The sequence below is a fragment of the Theobroma cacao genome, chromosome 7 (genome assembly GCF_053813885.1).
Source record: "Theobroma cacao isolate CCN51 chromosome 7, ASM5381388v1, whole genome shotgun sequence".
NCBI lineage: Eukaryota > Viridiplantae > Streptophyta > Magnoliopsida > Malvales > Malvaceae > Theobroma > Theobroma cacao.
In genome coordinates, this window is record NC_142645.1 from 1,612,607 (window position 1) to 1,637,505 (window position 24,899).

At 33.8% G+C, this 24,899-nt stretch overlaps 5 protein-coding genes and 1 pseudogene across 8 annotated transcripts; 2 read left to right on the plus strand and 4 right to left on the minus strand.

The window, feature by feature from the left end:
• Positions 1 to 122: 122 nt before the first annotated feature.
• EMB2729 (Alpha amylase family protein) lies at positions 123 to 8,819 on the minus strand. Of its 2 annotated transcripts, XM_018124719.2 has the most exons (20): positions 8,469 to 8,817; positions 7,947 to 8,083; positions 6,949 to 7,626; positions 6,568 to 6,740; positions 6,386 to 6,475; positions 5,775 to 5,850; positions 5,152 to 5,259; positions 4,328 to 4,418; positions 4,090 to 4,191; positions 3,537 to 3,639; positions 3,122 to 3,259; positions 2,857 to 2,928; positions 2,616 to 2,720; positions 2,207 to 2,284; positions 2,023 to 2,133; positions 1,629 to 1,709; positions 1,373 to 1,477; positions 1,003 to 1,088; positions 830 to 884; positions 123 to 576 (listed from the first exon to the last, which is right to left on the minus strand). In XM_018124719.2, exons 1-20 carry the CDS (start codon positions 8,747 to 8,749, stop codon positions 544 to 546), a joined length of 2,703 nt encoding a protein of 900 aa, XP_017980208.2. In that variant the 5' UTR covers positions 8,750 to 8,817; the 3' UTR covers positions 123 to 543. The 2 variants fall into 2 exon arrangements, 1 of the variants encoding a protein (XP_017980208.2); XR_016027427.1 differs by lacking the exons at positions 123 to 576; positions 830 to 884; positions 1,003 to 1,088 and having other exon boundaries at positions 1,459 to 1,477; positions 1,629 to 1,736; positions 8,469 to 8,819.
• A 442-nt stretch (positions 8,820 to 9,261) lies between these two features.
• Positions 9,262 to 12,245, minus strand: LOC18593459 (Putative pyridoxal phosphate-dependent enzyme, YBL036C type). The gene is made up of 7 exons (XM_018124071.2): positions 11,985 to 12,245; positions 11,845 to 11,911; positions 11,024 to 11,070; positions 10,740 to 10,827; positions 10,306 to 10,439; positions 9,917 to 10,015; positions 9,262 to 9,553 (listed from the first exon to the last, which is right to left on the minus strand). Exons 1-7 carry the CDS (start codon positions 12,204 to 12,206, stop codon positions 9,473 to 9,475), a joined length of 738 nt encoding a protein of 245 aa, XP_017979560.1. The 5' UTR covers positions 12,207 to 12,245; the 3' UTR covers positions 9,262 to 9,472.
• Positions 12,246 to 12,967: 722 nt separating this feature from the next.
• Positions 12,968 to 14,876, minus strand: LOC18593460 (cytochrome b561 and DOMON domain-containing protein At4g12980-like). 3 transcript variants are annotated; one of them, XM_007020687.3, is made up of 3 exons: positions 14,201 to 14,876; positions 13,647 to 13,904; positions 12,968 to 13,542 (listed from the first exon to the last, which is right to left on the minus strand). In XM_007020687.3, exons 1-3 carry the CDS (start codon positions 14,873 to 14,875, stop codon positions 13,153 to 13,155), a joined length of 1,323 nt encoding a protein of 440 aa, XP_007020749.3. In that variant the 5' UTR covers position 14,876; the 3' UTR covers positions 12,968 to 13,152. The 3 variants fall into 3 exon arrangements, with proteins under 3 accessions (XP_007020749.3, XP_007020750.3, XP_017980071.2); XM_007020688.3 differs by having other exon boundaries at positions 13,638 to 13,904; XM_018124582.2 differs by lacking the exon at positions 13,647 to 13,904.
• Positions 14,877 to 17,443: 2,567 nt separating this feature from the next.
• Positions 17,444 to 17,905, plus strand: LOC18593461 (uncharacterized). The gene has a single exon (XM_007020689.3). It carries the CDS (start codon positions 17,444 to 17,446, stop codon positions 17,903 to 17,905), a length of 462 nt encoding a protein of 153 aa, XP_007020751.3.
• A 1,435-nt stretch (positions 17,906 to 19,340) lies between these two features.
• Positions 19,341 to 19,821, plus strand: LOC148761402 (uncharacterized; annotated as a pseudogene).
• Positions 19,822 to 21,091: 1,270 nt separating this feature from the next.
• On the minus strand, positions 21,092 to 21,778 carry LOC18593462 (Stigma-specific Stig1 family protein). Its single transcript, XM_007020690.3, has one exon. It carries the CDS (start codon positions 21,654 to 21,656, stop codon positions 21,168 to 21,170), a length of 489 nt encoding a protein of 162 aa, XP_007020752.3. The 5' UTR covers positions 21,657 to 21,778; the 3' UTR covers positions 21,092 to 21,167.
• Positions 21,779 to 24,899: the final 3,121 nt, after the last annotated feature.

Sequence of the window (24,899 nt, forward strand, 5' to 3'; positions counted from 1 at the left end):
AATACCTTAGTTGATATACCTAATATGATATCATTCTACCTTTCAATATGCCGCGAATTGTTAAATTACACTTAAATTTAGAGAAAAATGCAAATTGTAAGGATAGAAAATGGTGAGACAAGTGCAGGCAAAATCTAGTGCTTCACCAATTTTAACTAGGATACTAAACAATGCATGTGTGTGTGCAGGCAAAATCTAGCGCTTCACCAATTTTAGCTAGGATACTAAACAATGCATGTGTATGTGTATATATACATACAAACAAATCCATTGCTGGTTGAATTGGAGCATTAGGACAAAAATGGAAAATGTTTCAGCTGAAGTAAGGTTCCCAGATTGTTCAGTTTGATTGTTCCGACGACGTCGAAGGTAGTTCTTCTTACATTCCAGATCAACATGATCACGCTTCTAGGTAGTTAGTAGCCATGTGTTTCTGGGAATGGTTGCCAACATATAAACTTCAACTGCAACTTTTGCTGTTGGAACCAGTTCTGGTTCATTGAAACGCTGTTGAGTAAGCTTCTTTGAGAGTGCAAAATGTCCTCACATTCTTAAAATTCGACTCAGTTTATACACCTGCAAGTCGAAAAGCAAAGTAAGATTCAAAACTGGAAAGCTTGACCTGATATATAGCAACCATTAGAAAATTTGGCTGAACGAGAATTCTGTTAAATAGAGTTCGCATCTTCGCTTGTGCAAAGGTTGACAGCATTGCCAGGGTAAATTACAAGGTAGCCAAGCATAAGAGTGACCAACAGACCATGGTGGGAAGGTTCCTATGAATTCTAACAATTAGAACAACAGAGTAATTGCATCGAAGTTTACCAACCTGTGCAGTCCTACTAGGCAGTGGAACCTCTATGCAGTTTCGTAGACCGTCAACCCTGGAAATTTCAGACAATAGATGCAGTCAAAAGAAACATGCTAGCCAGAATGCAATGGAGTTAAAGTTAATTTTTACCACAAAATATGACAAGATATTCAGGGGAAGTTGATAACTACCTTCTGCTAACGGTTCGTTGAAGATATTGTTCCTCCTTTATGATCCCTTGACCTCCATATTTTCTTTCATCAGTGTTCAGTATGACCTGTATCGCCATTAAATATTTCAACTCTATTATAAATGCGTAGGAGGCTACTAAACTGTAACATTTCATGCTGCATTAGATCGGGAGTTCCTCCAAATGAACAGATTCTAATCTTAATCAAATGAAAGAAGTTATGTCCGTTAGTTTAGATTTCTGAAACATCCTTATTGAACAACCTGCATTTCTGTACTTATGGCCATGCCCGGATGATGAAGAGAAATTAATCTACTTATGAACAAGAAATTTCATAACTGACCAACTTAAAAAGAAAAACATATACTTACCTGATACTCTCCAGCTTCATCCACACCCACACAATATCTTTCATAAGAAGTTGTGGGATGAAAGTTGAATATGAAGAGAAGAGGACCTCGTATGTAGGATATTACCTGTATATAATGGAACGACAAAATTAATAAGAAAATCATATGGTATTAATCTGTCAAACTAGCCGAGCGGAATATGAGCACTTGTATGTGCATACATGCATGCAGAGAGAGAGAGAGATTAAGATATCAAATGGGAAGACTGGTGCTATACCATATTAGTGTCATTCACATGGTGAATGTTGGGCAAACCTCTTGAAAGTACCCTTTCATTTTCGTCCAACTTCATCAGGTCCTAAAAGTTGGCAGAAAAAGTAAGATCCTGCAACCAATGCATTTTTAAATGCTTTTTTTTTTTATAGAATTTTGAAGCCAAAGCTAGACCATAATTTCTTGGTCAATAAACAAAAAGGACAACATAGCAATTAATGACAATATATTTACTATGCCGAACAACCGTAAAGAGATGACTCATCAAATTAATGCATATGCCTAACAGTTCTAGCACTTTTTCAGATTCTTAAGTAGCAAGTAACATAAAGAAAACTGAGGTTAGAAAATGTGTGTGACAATAAAAAGGCTGTACTGCAGTGTAATAGAATTGATACCTTATCAAAGCAAAATAAATCACGATATACTCCTTCATTTTCTAGAAGATCCCAGCATCGGTTAGCTAGTGAAAACGAGAACTTGTTGCTTGGCATTGGGAACTCAACCCTCTAGTACATCAAAAGACCATTAATCACAAGAAACAAAGTCTTCATAGATAAGCAAATAGAAAATCACCCTCACCTTTGGATGCCCAAATTCGTTCCCCATAAAGTTCAGATAACCACAGCCACCAACTGTGAATGTAATCAGTTTGATCATCTGGTTTAAGGGAAAGAAAACTAATGAGTAATTAACAAAAAATCACAAAGTTTGTTACTAGAGATTGCACTTTCTGGAATGCATTAGAAAAACACATAAAAGTCATGAGAGTCCAAGTTGTAAGCTGATTTAGGCACTTTTTCCAGCTTTTACTAGCCAAAACCCCTTCAAGAATAATGCTTTGATGCATCTAACCAATATGTCTTACATTATTACAAAAACGGTTTTGCTCTACAGAATTGTCAAAATAATAAAATGAATATGAAAGAGCAACAAAGAAAGAGCCTGGTAGCAAAGAGTTAACATATAAAAAGGCAGAAACGTTGAATACCTTGTTTAGTGAAGATCCTCTATGCAATAATTCCTCTGAGTGAGGAGCTTGTTCATTCCCTTGACCCAATAATATCTCTGCCAATGACTGCCCTCCAGATATGGACTGACAGAAAAGATAGTAATCATAGGATATCATCATTCCAATGTATTTATAACTCTAGATGTGAATAAAATTCTTGTCTGATTCCATCTCAAACAAAGCTTTCACTATATGACAAAAGATTAAAGTAGAAGGGTACTTGGCTGTGATTTTCGGCATAGATGAGCATTTTATCTGCATAATGTCTATTGCCTAGCAACGTGCTAATTATCTGCATCATAAAAACACTTAGCATTAATGCCAGCATAATAGATGGAAAAATTTATGCTATGAAAGAATTAAAAAAGCATTCCCTCCCTGCCTTGTATATCTCATCAACTAAAAATAAAGAGAAAAGAGAATTAATGGCAATAACAACATAATACTCAATGCTGAATCAATCTATACCAATCATGTAATACAACCTTGCTCATGCTCCACTCATGGTCAGGAGTGCTCTCAAGCAAAGACGACCACATCTCTGATGCAGAGAGATTGACATAATAATCAAATCCCAGTCCACCCTGAGAATTTGGTTCACATAATCCAGGGTAAAACGTTGCCTGAGTATTAAAGCAGACAGAACTTTATTAAGTCCACAAAAGAAAAAAATAAAGCTCAATATGGAAAAGTTCTCAAGGTTAATAACAGTACCAACAAAAGTTTCATTTAATGTAAGCCCAGAACAGCCAGATGTTAAATTTAAAAAAAAAAAAAAAAAAACAAGTTGATAGATGCAAATAGTGCTCAGACAAGAAGTTTGGTTTCCAAAGATAGTTAAAGAATGCAGTAAAAGTATTGGGTTTCTCGAGAAAAGAACAGCACAAAAATAAGACTTACATCTTCAGCAATTGTTATTATATTAGGATGAAGAGCATGCAGTATCTCATTTGCCAAAATGAGGTACATTAAAGCATCTTTGTCAACGTATTGATTGCAGTACCTGCAATAAAGTATGACTATTTTCAAATAATTCCTGCCAGAGTAAGGAAAAGATTACAGAATGAAAGATTAAATATTGACTTAAAAAACAGTATTAGACCACCTATGGTTTTACTAAGATTCCTTCTCTTTTAGGTGCTTAATATAATTTTCCACAATAAAAATATATAATGTTGTTGATTTAGCATCACTAGGATTGTGGAGCTGCCACCCCCTTCGTTGGGGTATCACCTCTTAAGGGATGAGTTATGTGTCCAGTAGTTCTGTTGTTTAGCTTATCCTTCATCTTATGTACTAAAAATATATTCATTTGAGAGCAAAGCTACTTAGTCTAATGTGATACAAAATCAATTAAATTAGGCATTAGGGAAATGCTACAGTAAGAAACTAACTACTTTCTCCCTCTCAAAGGAGGTTGCTACAAAAGGAAACATTTTAGTAGATGCCTTACTCCTCCAAGTCACCAGTAAATGAAGCAAAGCCATTGTGTGTATACAGCATTGATGCAAGTGAATGGAACTGAAAACCATCAATCTTATACTCTGAAATCCACCTGCTCAAGGATTATCTCAACATCATTGCCATTATTGCCTTCCCAAAGGGGAACATAAGTTACTTCCCAAAAGATTACATTACAAATCATAAAACTGAAAAGGAAAAAATGGAAAAAAGATGTTCTGCACATGTACCAGTTCAAATTTGAGAGGAGAAAATGCAATACATCTAGATCGCCATATTTAAACATTCGGGTGCCCCAGTGTCTGTGATGTCCTCGTTTACCTAATCAAGTGCAGAAAGTTGGGAATAAGGAAAGATACTGTACAAAATATAACAATTTATTTGTTAGTCAACTTGACCTCTTATGACATTTTTTAATAGAACAACAATAACATTAAGAAATATCAGCCAAAACAAAAGGCCAAATATTCCACTTATATGCATTAAATATACAGCACATGAGCATGTAAAGTCCCCTGCTATCCTGTATAGACTAAAGGCAACAGCAAGAACAGTTATCTCAACAAGTGGCTTGAATTTTTCATAAATCCTATGTTATTGACTTTTGTTGGTTATTTGATAGAACAATTGATCTACAACTTCCATTAAATGCTAGGTGATAATTAACATGTTATCATGTGCAACCTCAACTTAACAAAATATCCCATCACCTCAATAGAAATGTCAAATATCTAAGAATATTTGTTCTAGCTACTTCAGCATAGAAACCTCAACATAACACAATACCATCAGTGCACAAAAATGACAAAGCAAATGTAGGGATTCTGCATCAATAGAACAACTCCTTTATCTCAACTAGATGAACTATCTAGGGATAAAGCATGAAAAAGACAACAAAGTTTGCAAGTATTGTGTCTCCTATCAAACATCACAGGCTCAAATGCCAAGATATCTCAGACAAGCACCATACACACGAGTCTATTACATAAGGGAGATCAAGAGTCAAATACAAAACACAGATCAGTTGTTCAAAAAGGAAAAATAAAACATTTACCACTATGAAAGTAACAATCATTTGATCCATCAAAACGTGATAGTCCAACCATCTCATCTGCAGCTGAGTAGGAATGCACTATGTCTAAAAAGACCAGCAGACCTAGTCCTGTAGGAAGATGGTAATTGAAACGTGTATTGACCAAAAAAAATGAACCACAAAGAGGAAAAAGATAATTATATGCTGATATAAACAGTATGCATTCTTGATATAGTGTAGAAAAAGCTTCTGTGACTATGATGCCTAGCCTATGTGCATTTCTATTATACACAGGGCCTTATTCTAGTGTTATCCACTGTATCTAACTACATGTTATTTTTTCTCCAAACAAGCTGTAAGTTATGAACTATTCAGAAACTCAATTCTATTCTACCAGTTTAACTTATGACATTTGGAATCTCCCAACAAAAATGCTTAAATCCACACATTATTTAAATTTGTGTCAGTCTTAATACACTTTTTAGCATTATAATCCTCTTGAGATAATTGTAATGGATATGCAGCAGCTTAGATGCAGTTAGAGTAGCTATCTTTTAATGCTAAAGAAGGAACTTTTCACTTGCAAAGAAAATTGAAAATTTCAAAGTTAACTGTGGAAATGAGAAGTTTTGAAAAATAGTGACCATGTGCTTCATCAACCAAACACTTGAACTCCTCTGGTGTGCCATATCGGCTGCTAACAGCAAAAAAGTTAGTGACCTGCATCACCAAAGACATGCCAGATCAAATAACTATAAAATAAAGATGAGCACAACTAAGCTGGCAGAATATGTAGAAAATGGTAAGCATCAATCACAAGCATCTTTTAGCATGATGGGCTTGTAAGATAGAAAACACCTTGCTCCATCTTGTAATTTCTTGTGACCTAATCACAAGCAATAAAACTAAAACAAACAAGAAGAGCCCATTGTGATCATGGTTCAGCTTCCAATTGCTTGTAGCAAGTTCAACTGATCTATTTCTGACATTAAATTTTTACTGTCAATGTTGTAATCATCATTTTGCCTCCTTTTGATCTAAACATACAATATAATTGACAATCAAAGTCTGGAACAAGTTGCATATAATACTAGAAGCATGAAACAGACAGATTCTGAGTCTATAGTTCAAAGGTTTACAGCAATCAATTTATTGACATTTGAAATGAAAAAGTGGATACAGGTTTCCACAACTTAGAAACCTCACATGTAAATTAATAAAAATGTCAAATATTAGAAAAGAAAGATTAACTCACTCTATAACCAACACTGAAATAATCTTTATGTTCAACGATTCCAAAAAACTGGATTGCATTATATCCAGCTTCCTTTACGTGAGGAAGAACCTGCAGTGGAAAAACATAGAATAAAACAGAAGAAACGACAGCCAAATTACAGCAGTTAAGATGTATGAACAATGCAACAATTAGAGAGGCACCTTCTCTGTAAAATCATTGAAAGAAGATATTTTGGGCTCTGATCCACCAATTCCAACATGGCATTCGTAAATGCGCAAAGACTTTGGCACTTTTGGGGCTATGTTTTTCCACTTGTATATGCATTCAGGGGGTGGTTCCCAGTGAATTGCATAACCTTGTTGTCCCTCTGCATCTGAACATAGTCAATGGAGATCAGATGAAACACATTGGAACTGTTAGATGTTGCTTTGCCAGTCAATTTTTTATTAATCTTTCTAATACAAATGCAAATGGCTAAAAACATGTAAAAGTGAACAAGACGAAGTTGGAGCTGTTGCTCAAATGGAAACGATGCATAAATATGAAGCAGAAAATGACTGCCATCTCTGCGGGGTAATTACCTGGTTGTACAAAAGTAGCCCAAGCAGGTACCCGTTCCAAGGGCCCGTCAGGAGTATTGAAATACACCCTGTACTTGCTTCCATGAGGAATAGCTGGAGTGTACTTTTTCAACCACGCCTTCCTTCCTTTGCGTGTCTCTATCCAGTACGGTAAGGGAGGCTTCTTAGCTCGGAATTTCTCTTGCCATGCAGGATCAGCCACAATATTGAAAATATCATATTCTTTTCCGTTATCAATTACATCAAATGGAGGTAAGTTACTAGGTGGGTCATCTTTATGCTGTTCTTTCCATGCCTTATATCTGGTTTCTGCATCTGGTATTTCTTCAAACTCCTCCATGGTTTGAGGTCCGTTAGGGCCAAATATTCGCTCATACAACTTAGCTGGCAATTCAAAACGGTTCTTAATAAAGCGGTCCTCTCCAGGTTCCCAGTACTCATCATTTGCTTTCTTAAAAACGTCATCAATGGAAACACCACTATCTCCTTTATCGTAATCATCAATATAGTTATATTGCTGAAAATACAGTCCATCTGGTTCTTCTCCTTCCCTTAATTTATCTTCAATAATTATAAACCAGTATCCATAATCATCATGGCCAAAATGACCCTCCCTTGCAGCATTCTCTGTTGGTGACCACCCGTTGAAGTCGGCAACTAGTGCACAATAGCGGGCACCTGTTTCCAACATGCTCAATTTTTATTAATTACCAACAATACAGAAATTGGCTGAGAGACAAATAGTGTGTAGGTTTCTTTACAGATATCTTTTATCTTATATTGATAGACATTCTTGGGAACATATATATTCAGCAACTAGCTATGAAGAGTCCCATCAGGTAATATACTTATTCAAGTAAATTGACTTTCAGCAAAGTTAGATTAGAATTATAAACGTTTTGAGAAGCTTATATGATCAAAGTAAATGTAAAATCAAGGTACAAGCTGAGCCAAAAACTTGGGTTTGAATTTGATAAGAATTTAAGCTTAGGCCAAACCTGGAGCCCAGTCCATAAAATCCACCCTATGCTCCTTGTGACGATGCATACCCAATATCTCAAATCCAGACGCCATTTCCTGAAGATTGAGGTGGCGTGTAAAGATTTCAGCTTTAAGATCCTTCAACGATTTATGCCTAGAAAACAGATTAAAAAGATAATAATAATAATAATAATAATAATAATAATAATAACATGTAAGAGACTATACATTCATAAACAGCAAAACTATACAGAAAAGCATAACTTGTTTTAGCTTAAAAAGAGATTATTAATTGAAAACAAACACCCCAAGCATTCCAAGTTCTTTCCTCATCAACTCTTTCCAGCTAAAAAACCATACTCTTTTTCCTTCACTTTCTTGTGAACCAAACAGAACATACAATGTCCCTTTTTTTTTTCTTCACTGGTCAAAACTTTTATTTCCAAACTAAAAAAAAAGCAATAAAACTTAGCTTTCCAACTTCTCTCCACTCTTTTTCTTTCACTTTCAAATCAATTCTTTTCAACTAAAAACCATACCTTTCACGAAGAAACTGAGCAAAGGCCTTGTGGGTAATTCCTAGTTTTGTCAAAAACCCAACTGGGTCGACTCCTTTCTCACTTTCGGCCACACTTTTCTTCCTCTTGGAGTAACTTCTTTGTTGGTTTTGTTGTTGTTGTGGGTCTATAGAAGAGCATTTTATCCTTATTTTTGTTCTTCTGGCGAAGACTACTATTTGAGGATTGTTTCGAGGTTGGAAATGGAGAATTGGGTTGTTTGGATAGATAGAAAACTTGGGTTGGAGAGAAAGTGAAGTCATTTCTGAGAAAAATTTGGGTTTTGACAGAGTGTCCTAGTGAGGTTTAAGATAAGAGAAGGCGGGTACCGAGTTAAGCCAGAGGTTTTTGAGTTGACTTGGGCAAAGAAATTCTTTCTCTATTTTCTCTATTTTTTAAAATAAATTATTAATTTTATCAAATAAAATTATCAAAATATTTTTAATTTAAAATTAATTAAAAAGTATTTTTATAATTTTATTAGATAAAAAAATACAAAATGCTCTAGAAAAAAAATATCAAATTTACGTGAAATAAGTTAAAATCACCGTAAATGTAAGTAGATTTAATTTTTTTTTTCACAAAGAAAAATAATTTTCTCATATTCCAAAAACTCCCCATAACTCTTCCAAAATGACATTTTAAAGCAGAAAATTTTACATTATAGTCATTTGAGTCCTTACAACATTCAAAAGATGGTACTATCTTCTTTCTATTAAATAAGATGCAGCAAAGCATTACCATTAAAAGAATAGTAGAGTTTGAATCATGAATCTTGATAACTTCTTTTACAATTCCCCACAGGAATAAGAATGGCAATAAAGTTATACTCCATTATATTTGCCAATATGTACAGAAGCTAGAATACAATCAAGAACAAGAGTATGAGAGGAGAAGAATTACATGGATTTGGCAAATTTTGTCAATTAAATGATTACACAAAGTATACATTGGTTATTCAAGCAACTGCAACAAACTCTATGGCATCAATTCGGCAGCTTTTTTGAATAGTCCCGTGGTCCGAAGATGGTCGAGCCAACCCTCACGTTTGTACTGCCCATTTCAATCTGCAAGGACCACAGAGTGACATTCATAAGTGGCATAATCCACATACCGATTACTTTTCCAGAAGAAAATTTTACATATTGATGCTTCAATGTATTACTAAAAACAAAAAGAGATGATAATTCAAGCATTTCTAAAGAGTTCTCTATTCTGCTCTCGATGAAAGATTCAGACACTTAATTTCAAACCAGTTTCCACAATTTCCATGGACAAGATTTCTCAGCAACTATGACATGAGTGTTAATGGCTTCCGTCAACAAGCTTATGGAAAAGTATATTTATACAAATTTCATAACCAAAGTGAAAGAATTCAATTTTCCAAACCAAAGAAAGTTTGTTTGGTCCAATCTTAATGTATTCCTTACCGCTTGCTCAAAGTCACCAGACATGCCCATCGACAGCTCACACTCATCCTCTGCCATTCCAAGTGCTTTACAAACCTCAACTCTACAGTTTGATAGTGTCTGTTCATCAGAAGATATAAAATAATGCCCAATAATGTTTATCTGACAAGGAAAAATACAAACGAGGAACAGAAGAAAGCATAATTCTGGTTCTAGAGTGCCAAAATAACCAACATTAACAGAACATAAAGATGTATGGAGTAATATATACTGGGAAAAACTATGATACTAATTAGTCTATGACATTTAATGACATCAATCGGATAAGTACTATTTGATAAAATAAATACTATTGTTATCTTATTGGAGAAAGCCTGCATCCTCCTTTTGAAAGCTCCAAAATCCATTACCCTGAAGTTCTCTGGTGTTGATGTGTAGTCTGGCATCCCTATCGTCATTAAGCCAGAAAAGTCCAAATTTGGACAGCGCAATTTAACATATTCTGCAAGCTGAATACAACCTGAAGGATCTATCCCTGATTTTGCTGCAACAGCATCACGGGAATCAACTGATTAGTCTATCAAATTTTATAGGAGGTTAACATACAGAAAACAAGATTGTAATCATTAAAAAGGATTATGCATTTTGCTGGATGTGCGACATGCATAATCCCAACAGGTTGTCAGTACGCAGGTGAGCTTCATTCAGCTATATTACCATCTTGAAAGATTAACCATGACAGTTAAACACATAGTAAACTGAATGAGCGAAAAACCACTTGAAAGGGTCAAACACATCGAATTGAAGATTCAGATCTAAAATTAGAGGAATTCACTTGACTCACATGCTTCTCCACTTGTATTTACTTGTACGAAAACCTTCAGAGGGTTCCTCCCAAGGTTTGAAACTGCACGGTCAAGATGGTTTGCAATCTGTGAATTACAAAGACACAGCAAGACATTGTTTTTCTAAGTGAAGGTAATCTGATATGTTTCAGAAGTAAACACAACATGTTCATAACTCGGCCCTGTCAAGACCAAATACCTCACTTTCCCTTATACACACAAAAAATTTAGAAATAAGTTCATACCTCACATATTAAGCACAGATACAGGGCTAAGTCTTTACCTTCTCGTTATCTACACCCTCAAACAATGCTAGATTTGGCACTCCACCTGCATTTACAGAACCAACAAACTTAGGGAAAAAAAATCCAGAAAAGTCATTATAATCCTTAAAACGAAATAACACTAATAAGAGCTTCACCACACAATTAACAAGCAGGAGTCCTGATTAGTTATCACAATGTTTTATTATACACAAGGCACATCCAACTCGCACACGAACACTAGCTCCTCTCCCCTAAACCCCTAGACAAATCTCACATACATAAATACATAATCTCTAGTTCATACATTCACATTTGAGCAACATGTGCAACAATAATCGGTCAAACACAAAAGTAGAAATGGGATCCCTGCTTCCTGTCTAAATGTGAGACCTTGATTTTCCTTGATATTCATTGACACACCATGAATTTAAAAGGGAAAAAATCCCTCGACCCCGGGTGTATCAAATAATAAGACATAAATGAACTAGGCATAGCTACTTTGATAGTTTTAGACCAGATAACAAAGCAGTCAAAGCATTATCATTATCTTTCAAAATGGTATGCTCATCCACATTAAAATTTTATAAATAAATCCCAACCATAATACCCAGCTTGCAGAAGTAGTTCCACTTAAACTATATAGATAAATTACATAAAGATTGGAAATTTACCTTCAAAACTTCAAGAAATATATTTCAAATTAAGATTTTTAATATATTTAATTAAAAAAACCGGATTTTACATTGAAGCACTAAAATAAACAGCTTACAAAATTAATTACACTTAAACTAATAAAAAAAGAAAGTTACTTCAACAAAAGTTGGCAAATTTACCATACCGAGAAGCGTTTTAGCCTTGTTACTCTGTAAATGCCCAATGAAATGCCACTCAATATCCTCAGGCAGCTGCTAAAACAATAATAAATAAGTAAATAAATAAATGAAAACTTTTCTTTGTCGAGTAAATCCAGAGAGAAACCTGAGGGGCTTTCTGGACAATTTCTTGGACGTAATTCTCGCCGAAGCAGCGGTGACCGGCGTCATAAACTTGGCGGATGAGGGAGTCGGGTTTGGTCTTCGACACGGCCACGGTCCGAACCCGTTCGGGTCGCGTTCCCGCGCGCTCCGCTGCGTGTCGGACTCGGAGTAGGACCGAACGGAGGGCCGTCACAGCTGCTCCCTCCACAGCTGGAGCCGCCATTTTTGTTTTCTTAGCTTTTTCTTTTTAAATTTCAGTTTGAATTTTCTTTTTTTTATTTTTTTTATTTTTAAGGGCTTTTATAAGGGCAAATTGGGAAAAAAGAAATATAAATTTTCTTTTTCTTTTTCTTTTAATTATGGACAAGAGAAATTAGAAACATTGCTCAAATTGGTGGATGTGAATTAAATTAAGAATTTTCGGATTATATTAAAAATTTTCTATGAGGAATGCAAATACATTATATCGATTTCGTGTCTTTTTTCTTGTTCCGATTTTAAAATCATGTCATCTGTCTAAATTATTCAAAAATTGTGATTTTATTTTTATATGATAAAGTATTTTTATATGTAATTAAAAAATATTATATAAATTTTATATTCTTGTGTTTAAATATTTTTAAAAAATAAAATTCAACGAGAAGAAACACAAAATATTATATTAAATGTAAGTCTAAAAAATATTCAAAGGGTAAGATTGAAATTTGCCTTTCTCTCAAAAGTACAAAAACTTGCCATAAATAGTATTTTATACATGATTTTTTGTAATGGGAATTGCAGCATCATTTATCAAAATTTAATTTTTGATTGTTTAATTATAAATTTATTTCTTATATAAAAATATTAAATATTTATATTATAAAATTTTTTTAATTTTAATATAAAATATCCAAAAACAAAATTTTTATCTTAATTTTCGTAAAAATTAAAAATTATATATATATTATTTATAGAAGTAAAGAATATAATTTTGTAAGCCGACAGTTGAAACACTAAATGATTATAGGATCTTTCTTTCAGTGAATCAAAAATCAAAGGGGATTCATATGTAAATTAGTACAAACTTCTACTCTTCAAGCCAAGGCCAAAGATGAAGAACAGTATGAAATGGAAAGCAAACCCCAAAAAAAAGGAATTGAAATGACAGTTACAGTACTGAATCACTTGTTCTAACTCCCTGAAATTGGTTGTTTTGAGGTGTCTTGATCTGTTTGTGGCGAAGTTGCTGATCCCTTATTATCAGTTTTCTGCTGTGTCTGATCTGCTTGTGGTGAAGTTCCTGATCCCTGACCGGTTTTCTGGCGTGCCTGCCCCTTTCTTTGGTACAAGAATTTAGTCCAAGTGTAGACCTCAAGAGCCAAAACAACCATAGCCAAGAGCACAAGGATTCCATTGTATGCCCATTTCCAGGTTGTGTTATCAGGTTTTAGAATCTGTATCCCTTGGTATATGTTCACTGGGATCATGACAAGCAATGAATAGCCAAGAAAATGATGATAAACATTCCAGTGCTTTCTGTATTCATCATCCTTGGTTGGCTTTAACCGAAAGGCTAACATCTGCAAGAATTTTGAAAGGAAAAAACTGATCAGATTAGGTACTAAAAAACATGTGCATTTGTGGGGGGTGGTGAAATGAAAAAGCAAGGTGGTACTTGGGTTACTTGCAAGGTAGCAAATCCGAAAATGCAGATGCCTAGAACCCTGTGTGTATAGAAGGTGTAGTATTTGGACTCATGTCCAAGGAGCAGTCCAAGTCCCCAGCCAAAGCTTCCAAGAATGTAACCAAGAGCTTGGCAAGAGTAATGAAAGGTAAACCACCAAGATTCCAGTTTGAATGGGTATAACCTGAAGTACCTAGCAATGATAACTCCAATAGGCATTAATGTTCCCCACCCTATGATGTTCAGAATCCCATGTATCTATCAAGCAGCAGAAGAAAAAGAATCAATCAATGCAAGTTTGCTTCAGAGTTTGAAATCTCAATTGAATTAACTGCAGGAATATATATGAACATTAACAGGCATGAAAGATAATTCGGAAGGGCTTTTTGGAGCTTGCAGATGAAGCAACTAGCAATTTTTCATTCAGATTGCAGGCTCACAAACGAATGAAAAAGAAAAGAACCTTACGACAGAATTCAGAGAAACTTTTGATGCATGTCTTAGTAGCAAACACAATGATAATAACACATTTGCAATCTTGTGAATCTTCTTACCTTTCTTAGACGCCGCCTGTTGTGTCCAATGTTCTGACATTGCCCAGTATTCAAGTCCAAAATCTCTCTGCTATCAAAATTCTGAAGAGTTTTCGAATGCACCATAGGCTCAAAGCCTTCTGCAACATATCCAACTTGCCACACATGATTCAAGCGTGAAATGTTGTAACTTTCAGGAAGAATTAACGTGGCAGATATTGTGAAGAATCCAGTCCCGGTGATATGCTGTGCTGTCTTGTTTTGAACCCTCAAACCTATATCTGAAGGCTGGATTGAACAATACAGCTTTGTATCTTTAGTGATATTGTAGGTGTTAACAAATGGACTACTTCCATTCGGCGGCTTGATGGCTATGATCGCTCTGGTACCAACCATCTGAGGCAGATCAGGATTCACCCCCCAGGCCAGCCACCCTGCATCAGTGATCATCTTTGTGCCAATGAGAATGTTGACCTGCGTTTGGTTGTGACTAGTTCTGTAAAAGTTCCAAGCAAATTGAGCCTGTAAAGTTGTTAATTTCCTGCAGCTGGTGCTCTGTCTTTCATTCATCCCTACGTAGGCCTCGAGATGTAAGAAGTCATCACTACATAGATGGGAGGACTTGGAACCGAAAGCAGCATAGGGAAGAGAGAACAAGGCCAATATGACAATTACAGGCAGAGTAGAAGACTGCATTTTTCTGAGGTGGGTTGGTAACCCTTCCTGCTTATTAAGCTATATATACACAGATTGACAAGTTAAAGCGCATAAATTATGATATTCCATTATTCCTCCTTTTTGGTTGCTTGGGTAGGCCGCAGTAGAATCTTGATGTTAAGTATGTAACCGTCTAAAAAACCTGAAGGACTAGTGTATCTTCAGTACAGTTTGGATTGGACAAAAAGGTTATTCCACTGCTATTGGAGTAGTGGGGCTGGGGGAATCAGCATAACCAGAACTTGAAGTTGCAAAGTGATGAGGTGGCCTTTTCTTTTCTTATCAGCACAGTAAACTACAGGACTCATGTTTCATGCCTTTACATTCCATATGCTTTTCCCCTTAAACTAAGAAATCCCATCACCCTTTGCTTTAATTACACACAAGAAACAAAGAATCTGTTACCCTTTGCTTTAATGGCCCCCTCAGTAATTTTTTATTTAATAATTAATATAAATAAAGAATAAAAACTCTCACATGGTTCACTTAATTTTAAAATTTTTTTGTTTTTTAATTTATATTTAATACTATTTGCTCATATGTTATAAATTTCTATAGATTTGTTTTTTCAATTTCTACGAACCATTAGTTATATATTTTTTTATTTTTGTTATGTTATATGTGAGTTTTATATTCTACTTATCATGTTCGTCTTTTTTCTGTTATTTGAATTTTATTTTTCATGATTTTAATTTTAAAAATTAATAAATTATTATATAATTCTCAAATATAAATTATAGTGTTACATTGTTATTTAAAATTTTATCAATGTATGGTTTTTTTAATTAATCCTGGTTATGTAATAAGAAATTATCTTGAGTATATCTTTTTTATATGATTTACGTTTTATATTTAGTTGAAAAGAAATTACTTGAATATAGAGTTTTTAAATAATCTTAATTATATAAGAAGAAATTATTAATCTTGTATATAGTATTTAACTATTTATATTTTATGCATTATAGGTTTATATTTAGTATTATAAGTTTAGATAGAAATAAAATAAGAAATTAAATATTGAATGCATTAATTTTTTTTTCAAGTTTGATTAAAGTATGAGTAGATTGAAAACATTTAATAAATTCTTTAAAAGAATATATGCAAATTGTCCAAATAATTTTCTTACACTTGAGTCATTAAGTCCCAATGCTTCAACTTCATGAACAAAAATAATGTAAATCAAAATGTCTAACACTCAATCTTAAAGAAATGGATTTTTTTCAATATATAATTTTAATTGATATATTTGAGTTTAGAAAATATAGTTGAGCATAACTGTCCTAAAAAACTATTATTAGTCTTTTTTTCTTAATTTACATATTATATAAAAATATTTTTTATTATCAATATTTTGATTATTGATTAAATTCAATATATTAATTTTTAAATTTTTAACCTTTACTCGTCTGTCTTTAACCCTCGACAAAAGTTGACTAACTTCGTCCCTGTTTCCTACCATCTAAAGGCCAAGAAAGCTTGTATGCATATGGGGTTTTTGGAATGAATAGTGCTGCTTACTTTGCTCTCCCCTCACCTTTTAACCTCCCATTTTTAGATCAAGATGGTTAGATGGGGTGTGTAAAACATTATTCTTCAAAACTGACAGTACCATTTACAAGTTTTGATAGGTGAGGTGTCACAGTAGAATCGTAAATCTTACATCATCTGTGTATTAGAGTATGATTGAATATTTAAGTATTGAAATTTTTTTAAACTTATGATACGTCTTTTGTGATACAAAATCATGAAACTTAACGAATCAAAATAAATAATACCTTACAGACCCAGACAATTTCTTATGCTAGGCTAGCCATGGCTTGCCCTTTGTTTTTTTGGTTTTACTTTTGTTTTTCCTTAATTTAACCAAATCAATGGTCATGACAGGGAAACTGTACTTTTATACCTGTTGAACCTTGGATCTCATTTTTACAAAGACTGATGCTGCAGGCCAGTGTGGGCTCTCTCAGACCTGAAACAAAATCCATGTGGACTCTCAATTCTATAAATGAATGTCATATCCTTCGCAGGATCTAGGAAGTTTGATAAACACATCTCCACCAGTGCAAACTAGCCAAATACCGGTGTTGTTTTCTGACCTGGTTGTATTTTGGTGTAGATTCACATGGCTTTTAGTTTCAAACTGCACCTAATTCTGGCAAAAAAAAAAGATTTTGCAGTTCAGAAATCTTGACGATTTCAGTAGTTTCAGGTAGCGCAATCTACTTTGAGATTGAAAAAGCTTTCAAATCTGAGTAACAAGACGAGTAAAAAGTCATGAATGGTTCATCACTTTGTTGATGCAGTCCACATGTAGAGTCAGCCTTTCCCTATGGTTCACATTTGTTTTGTATTTGAATTGATGAATGTGGACATTTTGCAAGCTTGGTCTTTGCTTTCTTTAACTTATTTTTTTATTTGAAGGCAGACCCTTCCACCCAGAGCATTCCCTATAAATACCCTTCTTCTAGTCACCCTACTCTCCATCCCAAACCTCTGTTTTAATCCTCTTCACAATCTGTCAATTCTCTCTTCTTGCACACAATCTCCATGAAGTTCATAAAGCTACTCTTTGTATCGATTCTTGTCATGGTTCTAGTCCTAAGCATTGCAGCAACAGCAAGTCTAGACCAACAGGATGATACTGATAATAAGTCAGCAGCTGAAGAGGATGATAATGATGCTGAGACTAAACAACGTTTCATGTTAGATGAAACAGAAGGCCGATCTCTCTTGCAAAAGAAACGAACTCGAAGACTTACTTGCAACAAGTTCCCTAGGATTTGTCATGCTAGGGGGAGTCCTGGACCTCAATGCTGCAAGAAGAAATGTGTAAACATATTGATGGACCGGCTAAATTGCGGGAAGTGTGGGAAGAAGTGCAAGTACAATGAGATATGCTGCAAAGGAAAATGTGTTAATCCATCATTCAATAGGAAACATTGTGGTGGCTGCAACAATAGGTGCAGCAATGGAGAATTGTGTGTTTTTGGGTTGTGCAATTATGCTTAGAAGAATTTTTTTGTTGAATATCAGTTGGATTTGTTTGATTTGTAAAAGCTAGATGCAGTTCATTCAATCAGAAATATTGTTCTTTTGTTTTAATAGTTTCTGGCCATTTGAGTCAATCTGAGATATTTTTCTGGTGATTATAAGCTGCACAAACTGATCGAAATGAGGATCGAACAAAGTCCTAGCCAAGAAAAAGAATCAAAAACTGTGGCATCATGCCCTGCATAATGAGTAAGAGAAGCCATGCAGGCAATTACTAATCAAAACTGAAAAATGAAGGACTAGATTAAACTTTCAAGTGTGTAACTATCTCGAACAAGGATCAATGACTGTAATAAATTGTTCCAGGTTAGGGAATGCATGAAAGCTTTTCAAGTTCCATCAAAATGTCAGCCTCTTACAAGAATTCTTTCCAATGAAGGATTTCAGAGATTTTTCTTCTCAGGTTTTTCCTGATAAGTCCCCAATCCACTTCAGTTTACAGTTTCCATTATGACATAGTTCACTGCCAATCATTGGTCAGTGATGATCGATCATTCACCAGTACATTCAGATATCAATTATCTAATTATAAATCAAACAACAGAAATCTGACACTGATTTTTACAGTTTAAACCAAATTCTAGAAGTAATTGGGATATTGATAAACTCCAAATTTACTGAACTGAGAATGACATAACTACCATAACATGTCATTCATCAATATTCATACTGTCAATGGAACTCTTAATTAATAAGATCTCTTGATGCAACCTGTCAGTAGCTTAGAACTTCCCGGAGAATAAAATCTTCAAATTATAACTTTATTTGCAGCACTGAAATCGACCAAGATCTGCAAAAAATATACAATGCAGCAGAAGAGCACTGAGAGGAAATAAAAGTTGTTCAGGATCATGAACACTGCCTAAATTTTGAACACATAGACTTCTGTTCCCAATATAATATTCTGCAGATGACAGAAAACAAGTGAGCATTCGATCGTGTTGTCTATGTTTGAATAAACAAGAAGTTCTTTCAATGAAACAGCAAGAACTTTTTGCTTGTGTATGAACTTTTTCAGTGCTGCAGGTATGCTTTTGGACTATGTTAAATTATATTACTATTTGTTTATCCTGGTCTAGAGTTAGAGAATGAAGACCATGCTCCCTATAATCTTTGTTTATTATTTGAATTTGGGGAAGAGAAACAAATCAAAGCTGTCCTTGACCCTGTACATAGAATAAAATCTTTAACTTTTTATTTGTTTAATAGCAGTTGAATAATTTGGACCATTCCACTAAGAGTACTGTGTCACATGAAACACATAACATGTTTCAGCCCTCCAAAGTCTGCTATAAAAACCCCTTCTTCTCTACCAATTCCCACATCAGAGTTCTTCATTGCATCAAAAACCAGCATAAATCATTCTTCCTCGATCTTTCTGAAACTTTCATCGATGAATTTGAGAAAGCTGCTATTGAGATTCATCATGTTCCTAGCTCTAGTAGTCCTAGGTACTCATGCAATGCAACATGCACAACAACAACAAGAAGAAAATGAAATAAAATATGAAGTGCATGCTACAACCAATTCCTTCAACTTGCAATCAACTGAAACTGATGATCAATCTCCTACCTTAGGTGGAGCAGGTAGATTCCTCCTGCAAAAGGCGAGCACGTAGAATGACTTGCAACAAGTTTCCTAGGATTTGTCGCGCTAGAGGAAGCCCGGGGCCTTACTGTTGCAAGAAGAAGTGTGTTAATGTGTTGAAGGACAGGATGAACTGTGGAATGTGTGGGAAGAAATGTAGGTACAATGAAGTATGCTGCAATGGCAAATGTGCGAACCCTGCCTTCAGTAGAAACCATTGTGGGGGGTGCAACAATAGGTGCAAAAATGGAAGCCTTTGTGTTTTTGGACTTTGCAATTATGCTTAGCAATTAGGAACATAACATTAATCTCATTATTTCAATGATTCAAATTCTTTTTGCAAGAGAGAAGAAGATTATTGTATTAATTTGCACATTATTCTTTTCTTTAATCTACTAATATCAGTTCAAGCTTTGCTGAAATCCTATGTTCTTGGGATCAGGACAAATGATCACATGTTCTTAAGATTAAAATTTATGCTTTCTTTATTTTCTTTAAAAATGTTTATATTTCATGTCAAAAAGAAATATAAACCGTCACGAATTGCACACGAAACTCTTAATTCGGCCATCTTAATTTTGGATTAATTATGCATAGTTACACAGTCCATAATATAATTTAATAGAGGTAATTAAACACTTAAATCAGAAGGGAAAAAAGAAAAAAGAAAAAACCCATTGAACAAGATGGAGAGTTGCATGTGCATGAGAATACATGTGAAGAACCATGTGATCTTAAGCGAAATTTAAGGTAAAACCCCATGGCCTTTTTATAGCCTCAGATCTGGTGTGAAGTGTGAACTGAGCTTTGTTACTCTTTCGTGCTTGAAGTTGAAGTAATATACAAAGCTCAAAAGCTGGCATTTGCTTGACCAAATATCCTTTAATAACAATTTTAACAAATTAGAGGCTTAATTATCGGCTAATTTTCTTTTATGAGTTACATTTTTTTATTCTTTTTCTCTTTTACCATCTAATGGGAGGATATATATATAGTGTATATAATTAATGCATCACAAACTTTGCAATAAAAAAAAATCTTCATTTTTCTTGTTCCTCCTTTTTTTTGTCAAAGATTAATGTTAAAATTGAAACTATCAACAAATATATATATATATATATATATATATATATATAATTCAAGTTACAATATACTTTAGAGTTCAATTAAATTGTATATATTTCAACACCAATATCAAGAAAAATTAGATATATTATCGTATTGGCAATTTAATTAGTAAGATTGATTATAAAATTTCGAGCAACAATATATCAATAATTTTATTGGTATTCAAAATTAACTTACATTAACAGAATATTGTTGCAATGATAATATACATTAAAAATGAAATATATCCTCCCTTTCTCTCCCCTAACCCAAAAAAATATGTAAGGGTAGCAACATTAAGCAATTCCATAGAAATTTTGCTTATAATTTTTTCTTTATGTCATTACATTTGGACAAACAATTATAAAGAAAAATAATGAAACTTTATATTATAATTTTTAAATAACCACCGCAAAACGTTGATTTTTTTTTATTGTATATATGAATAAATTATCACGAACTTCACACGAACTCTTAACCCGATCATCTTAAATTGATCCGGCCGGCCGTTTTATTTCGGAATTATTTATGCATAGTTACACATTCCATAAACACAGTATTCGCCAGGCTTGCAACGGTGGTTGCAAGCCCCGCAATGCCTTTTGTCCATAGAAATGTAGACGCACTCTCCCCGGCAGCAAACCTGGGTGAACTTGCACTTATTCCTGCATGCACCGCAGTTGTGGCCGTCGGTGACCAAGTCGACGCATTTGTTGTTGCAGCAGGTGGTGTTGTTCCCACCTTGGACGTGGCAAACCTCTTGGTCCTTGCGGCAATGGTCAGCTGCCCTAGGGTTCCTAGCTTTATCCTGAAGGAAGCGACTTACCCTTTTGGAAGGCATCGGTTTCGGTTCATTCTGCGAGGAGGGTTGGAACGTGCTTGAAGAAGAACCACCGCCATTGATGAGGTTGGAAGCAGGCTGCTTCTCTTCAGTGACCACGATGCTTTTCATGGCCAAAGTGATGGTGATGGCAAAGGTTATGGCTATAGCGACAAAGATTTTGGTAAGCTCCATTTCCTTCTTTGTGCTCTTTTGGGTTCTCGAAATGGGAGTTTCTGGTTCGTTTTGTTCTTGTTCTTGCTTTGGGTAGTGAAGGAAATGGAGATCAGAAGAATGGGTCTTGGATTCTTGGGGGGCTAAGCTTAGATTTGTGAAGGAAATGGGGGGGCTTGGACTTGGGCTTATAAGGGGAATAAAGGAGAGGGTTGACCAAAAGACGCGGGAAAAGAGGTAAAAGGTGGTGGGAGGGCTCTTTGGGATCAATGCATGGAGTGTGGTCGAATTCTAGAGCTTATAATTAATTAGAAAATCTAGGGTTTAGTTCTTAAGCAAGTCAAGTTCAAATATTGTTTGCATACATCCCAAAGTTAAATTCAATAAATGGGATAATTTTTTTTATGTTTCTTCTATTATTAACTCATTTCAGATAATTAAAATATCAAATTATATTGTACATATCTTTAAAAATCATCATTGTGTTTATTGAAAAATTTAAAAATTATCTTTTTTTTATAATTTTATTTGTTCCAAGAACTGAGACTTGAAGCTTAGAACCCCAACCCAATGGAAAGTCCACCGCTAAGGGTGGTGGGGCAGTGGTAGGGTGGTTGAACCATCTCAACGAAGCCGACTCAAGGTTTACAATGAAATAATTATATTGATAATGTTTATGTGATAATTTAAATTGTCAAAATCCAATGCATAACACGTTAGTTATGAATTCATCTTTCAAAAAAAAATTATGAGTTCATGAAATTTAATTACACAATATATATAAATTTTTATCTGCTTCATAATTAAAGACGTACATCTTCGTATATAATTATCTCCAAAAACCCTAATTTACAATATTTCAATATTGTCTTGATGCATATGTATGACCTTCTATAATTTTCTTCTTTCCTTTTTTTTTTAATTATTATGAATTTTATAATCGATTATTTTATTTTGTTGTAAAAGCTTGAAGCATATGCTAGTTTCTATCATCACATGGTATCATAGAAGTCAAAAGGGCAAATTCTAGCCATCTTTCTTCGAATCTTGACTTCTTGTAAAGCTAGCTTTAGCTTGAGCAATCTCCATTGATGGACAGCAAAAGGTGTCCCCATATGCCTGACCTGAGGAAATTTAGCCATACTGTTAGGCAAAGCAAAGTTAGGGTTTGCCATTTGAGGAGAAGAAGAAGGAAAAATAAATAAAAAAAACAGACCCTAAACTCGCTGCCACTCAACGTGTTGGGGAAAAGCAATACCTAAGCTTTTTTAATTTCATTAATTTCATTGTCATGTACAATGAATTACTTTCATTAATTTTTTAATCTAATAAAAATTAATGCAAGTTAGCTAGCAATGAAGAATTAATCAATCCTACGTGTAAATGTTTATTGTGTAATAAGCTATTATAAATTATATTGTGGATGATATCAAACCGGTGTGCGCCAAATGGCATGATAGTGGAAAAAAATTTAAAAATATTTTTGGAATAAATTATTGAATCAAACCCATGGTAGTGCATAGTCGATTTTAGTTGGTGGAACGATTTGCCTTGTTAATATTTCTTAACATTATGGCTAGCTTCTTAAAGTGACTATGGTCGTTTAGGTCAATGAAGTTCGCGGTATTAACATGTCTTTGAAGCCCTTAGATGATGAATTTTATATTAATTTTACGGTTTTCCATGGCTCCTTCTAATTGTCTTGTATGAAAACATGCAAAAATTTATAAAAAATTTATATTTATTATTATTATAAAATGAAAAAAGGTGTTTAAAAGAAATACATGATGAGTTTTCACTATAGTAAATTTGGATTTTAACTATAATTATTTGATGCAGCGTGTATTTTTATACAACTTAAATTTTTAATTACATTTTTTCATCTTTAACGTAATAAATAAAGTGTAACCATTATTAGTACATGTAACTTTAACGGGTTCATTTTATTCACAATATTATAAAAAATTTATATGATGCAATTAAATCTAAAAAAATACATTCAAAGATCAAATTTGTTGTAGTAATTTTTTTTGGCCTATGAATTAACTTTACTTAGTTTTTATTAATTACTCATCACATGATAATTAACTTGCATTAGAGGTCAACAAGTACACATTGAAGTGTTTAATTAAGAATAAATAAAACACATTAATAACTTATTATAATATAATTAAAGTGATTATATATTTATCCAATGGCCATGTTAGGAATATTAATACAAGAGTGTTAAATTTTTCCAAATTTCAATGTAATATTCATCATGACCAAATTTCCATGCCCTTTAAACATGACAAATCCCATATCTAAAGGATGGTATTAATTTGTAGTATGAAATGTGCTGATATATTACTTCAAGAGAGGAAAGACTTGGATTTGATTTTGATGCTACCTCAAATTTTTTATATATAAACTTTATACATCATAATCCCATGATGTACACATGCTAACATTAAAATTAAATTATTGCCTCAATAAATTTAGGAAGATGTTGAAACATATAGTCACTTCAAATTCTTTTCAATATAGAGAGAAAAAAATGAAAAATATTATGACTTGAACATAAATATATGATCAATTTTTATTCAAATCTCACCTCATTTATGATCGTTTTTTCTCTTTGGAGCCGGAGATGAGATGGTGTTGGCTTAATAGCCCTCGATACCTAGATATCTTGTACAACTCTAAAATACTATTAAAAGGGTTTTCAAGGTAACAGTTTGTTTTGAAATAAAGAGATTGCGAAGAAAAATGAAGTATTTTAGTTTAAAAAAATTAGTTATTGTTTTGGATATTGAAAAGTAACTTTATGAACTCAAATATTCTCATTACCAATAGAAAAGAGATGATTATGATGATCTTACATTTTTTTAGAACATGTCATATCAAACATAACAATCTTTTTTATCTTAATTAAAATCTCAAGAATGTGAATTACATTTCATGTATCAAATATCATTTAGGTGACGTTTGACGCCTCACCACTAGATGATTTTAACGGAATGTGATTATCTTATAAGGTGATTGCTAGGTAATAAATTGTTGGAAGGATAATATTATAATATTTAGTATATACAGGAAAGTACTTATTGAAATCTTTGTAAGGAATTTTTAGAGAGTTTGTATTCGCGTGTCGAGTGACTAAGTCCAGTTCATTCTTTGTAAGAGGCTAAAGGCCCAAATATGGCAAGACGTACAAAAAAGGGCTAAAGGCCTAAATAATTGCTTAAACGCCCAAAGGCCCATGTAAAGGAAGGCTATAAAACG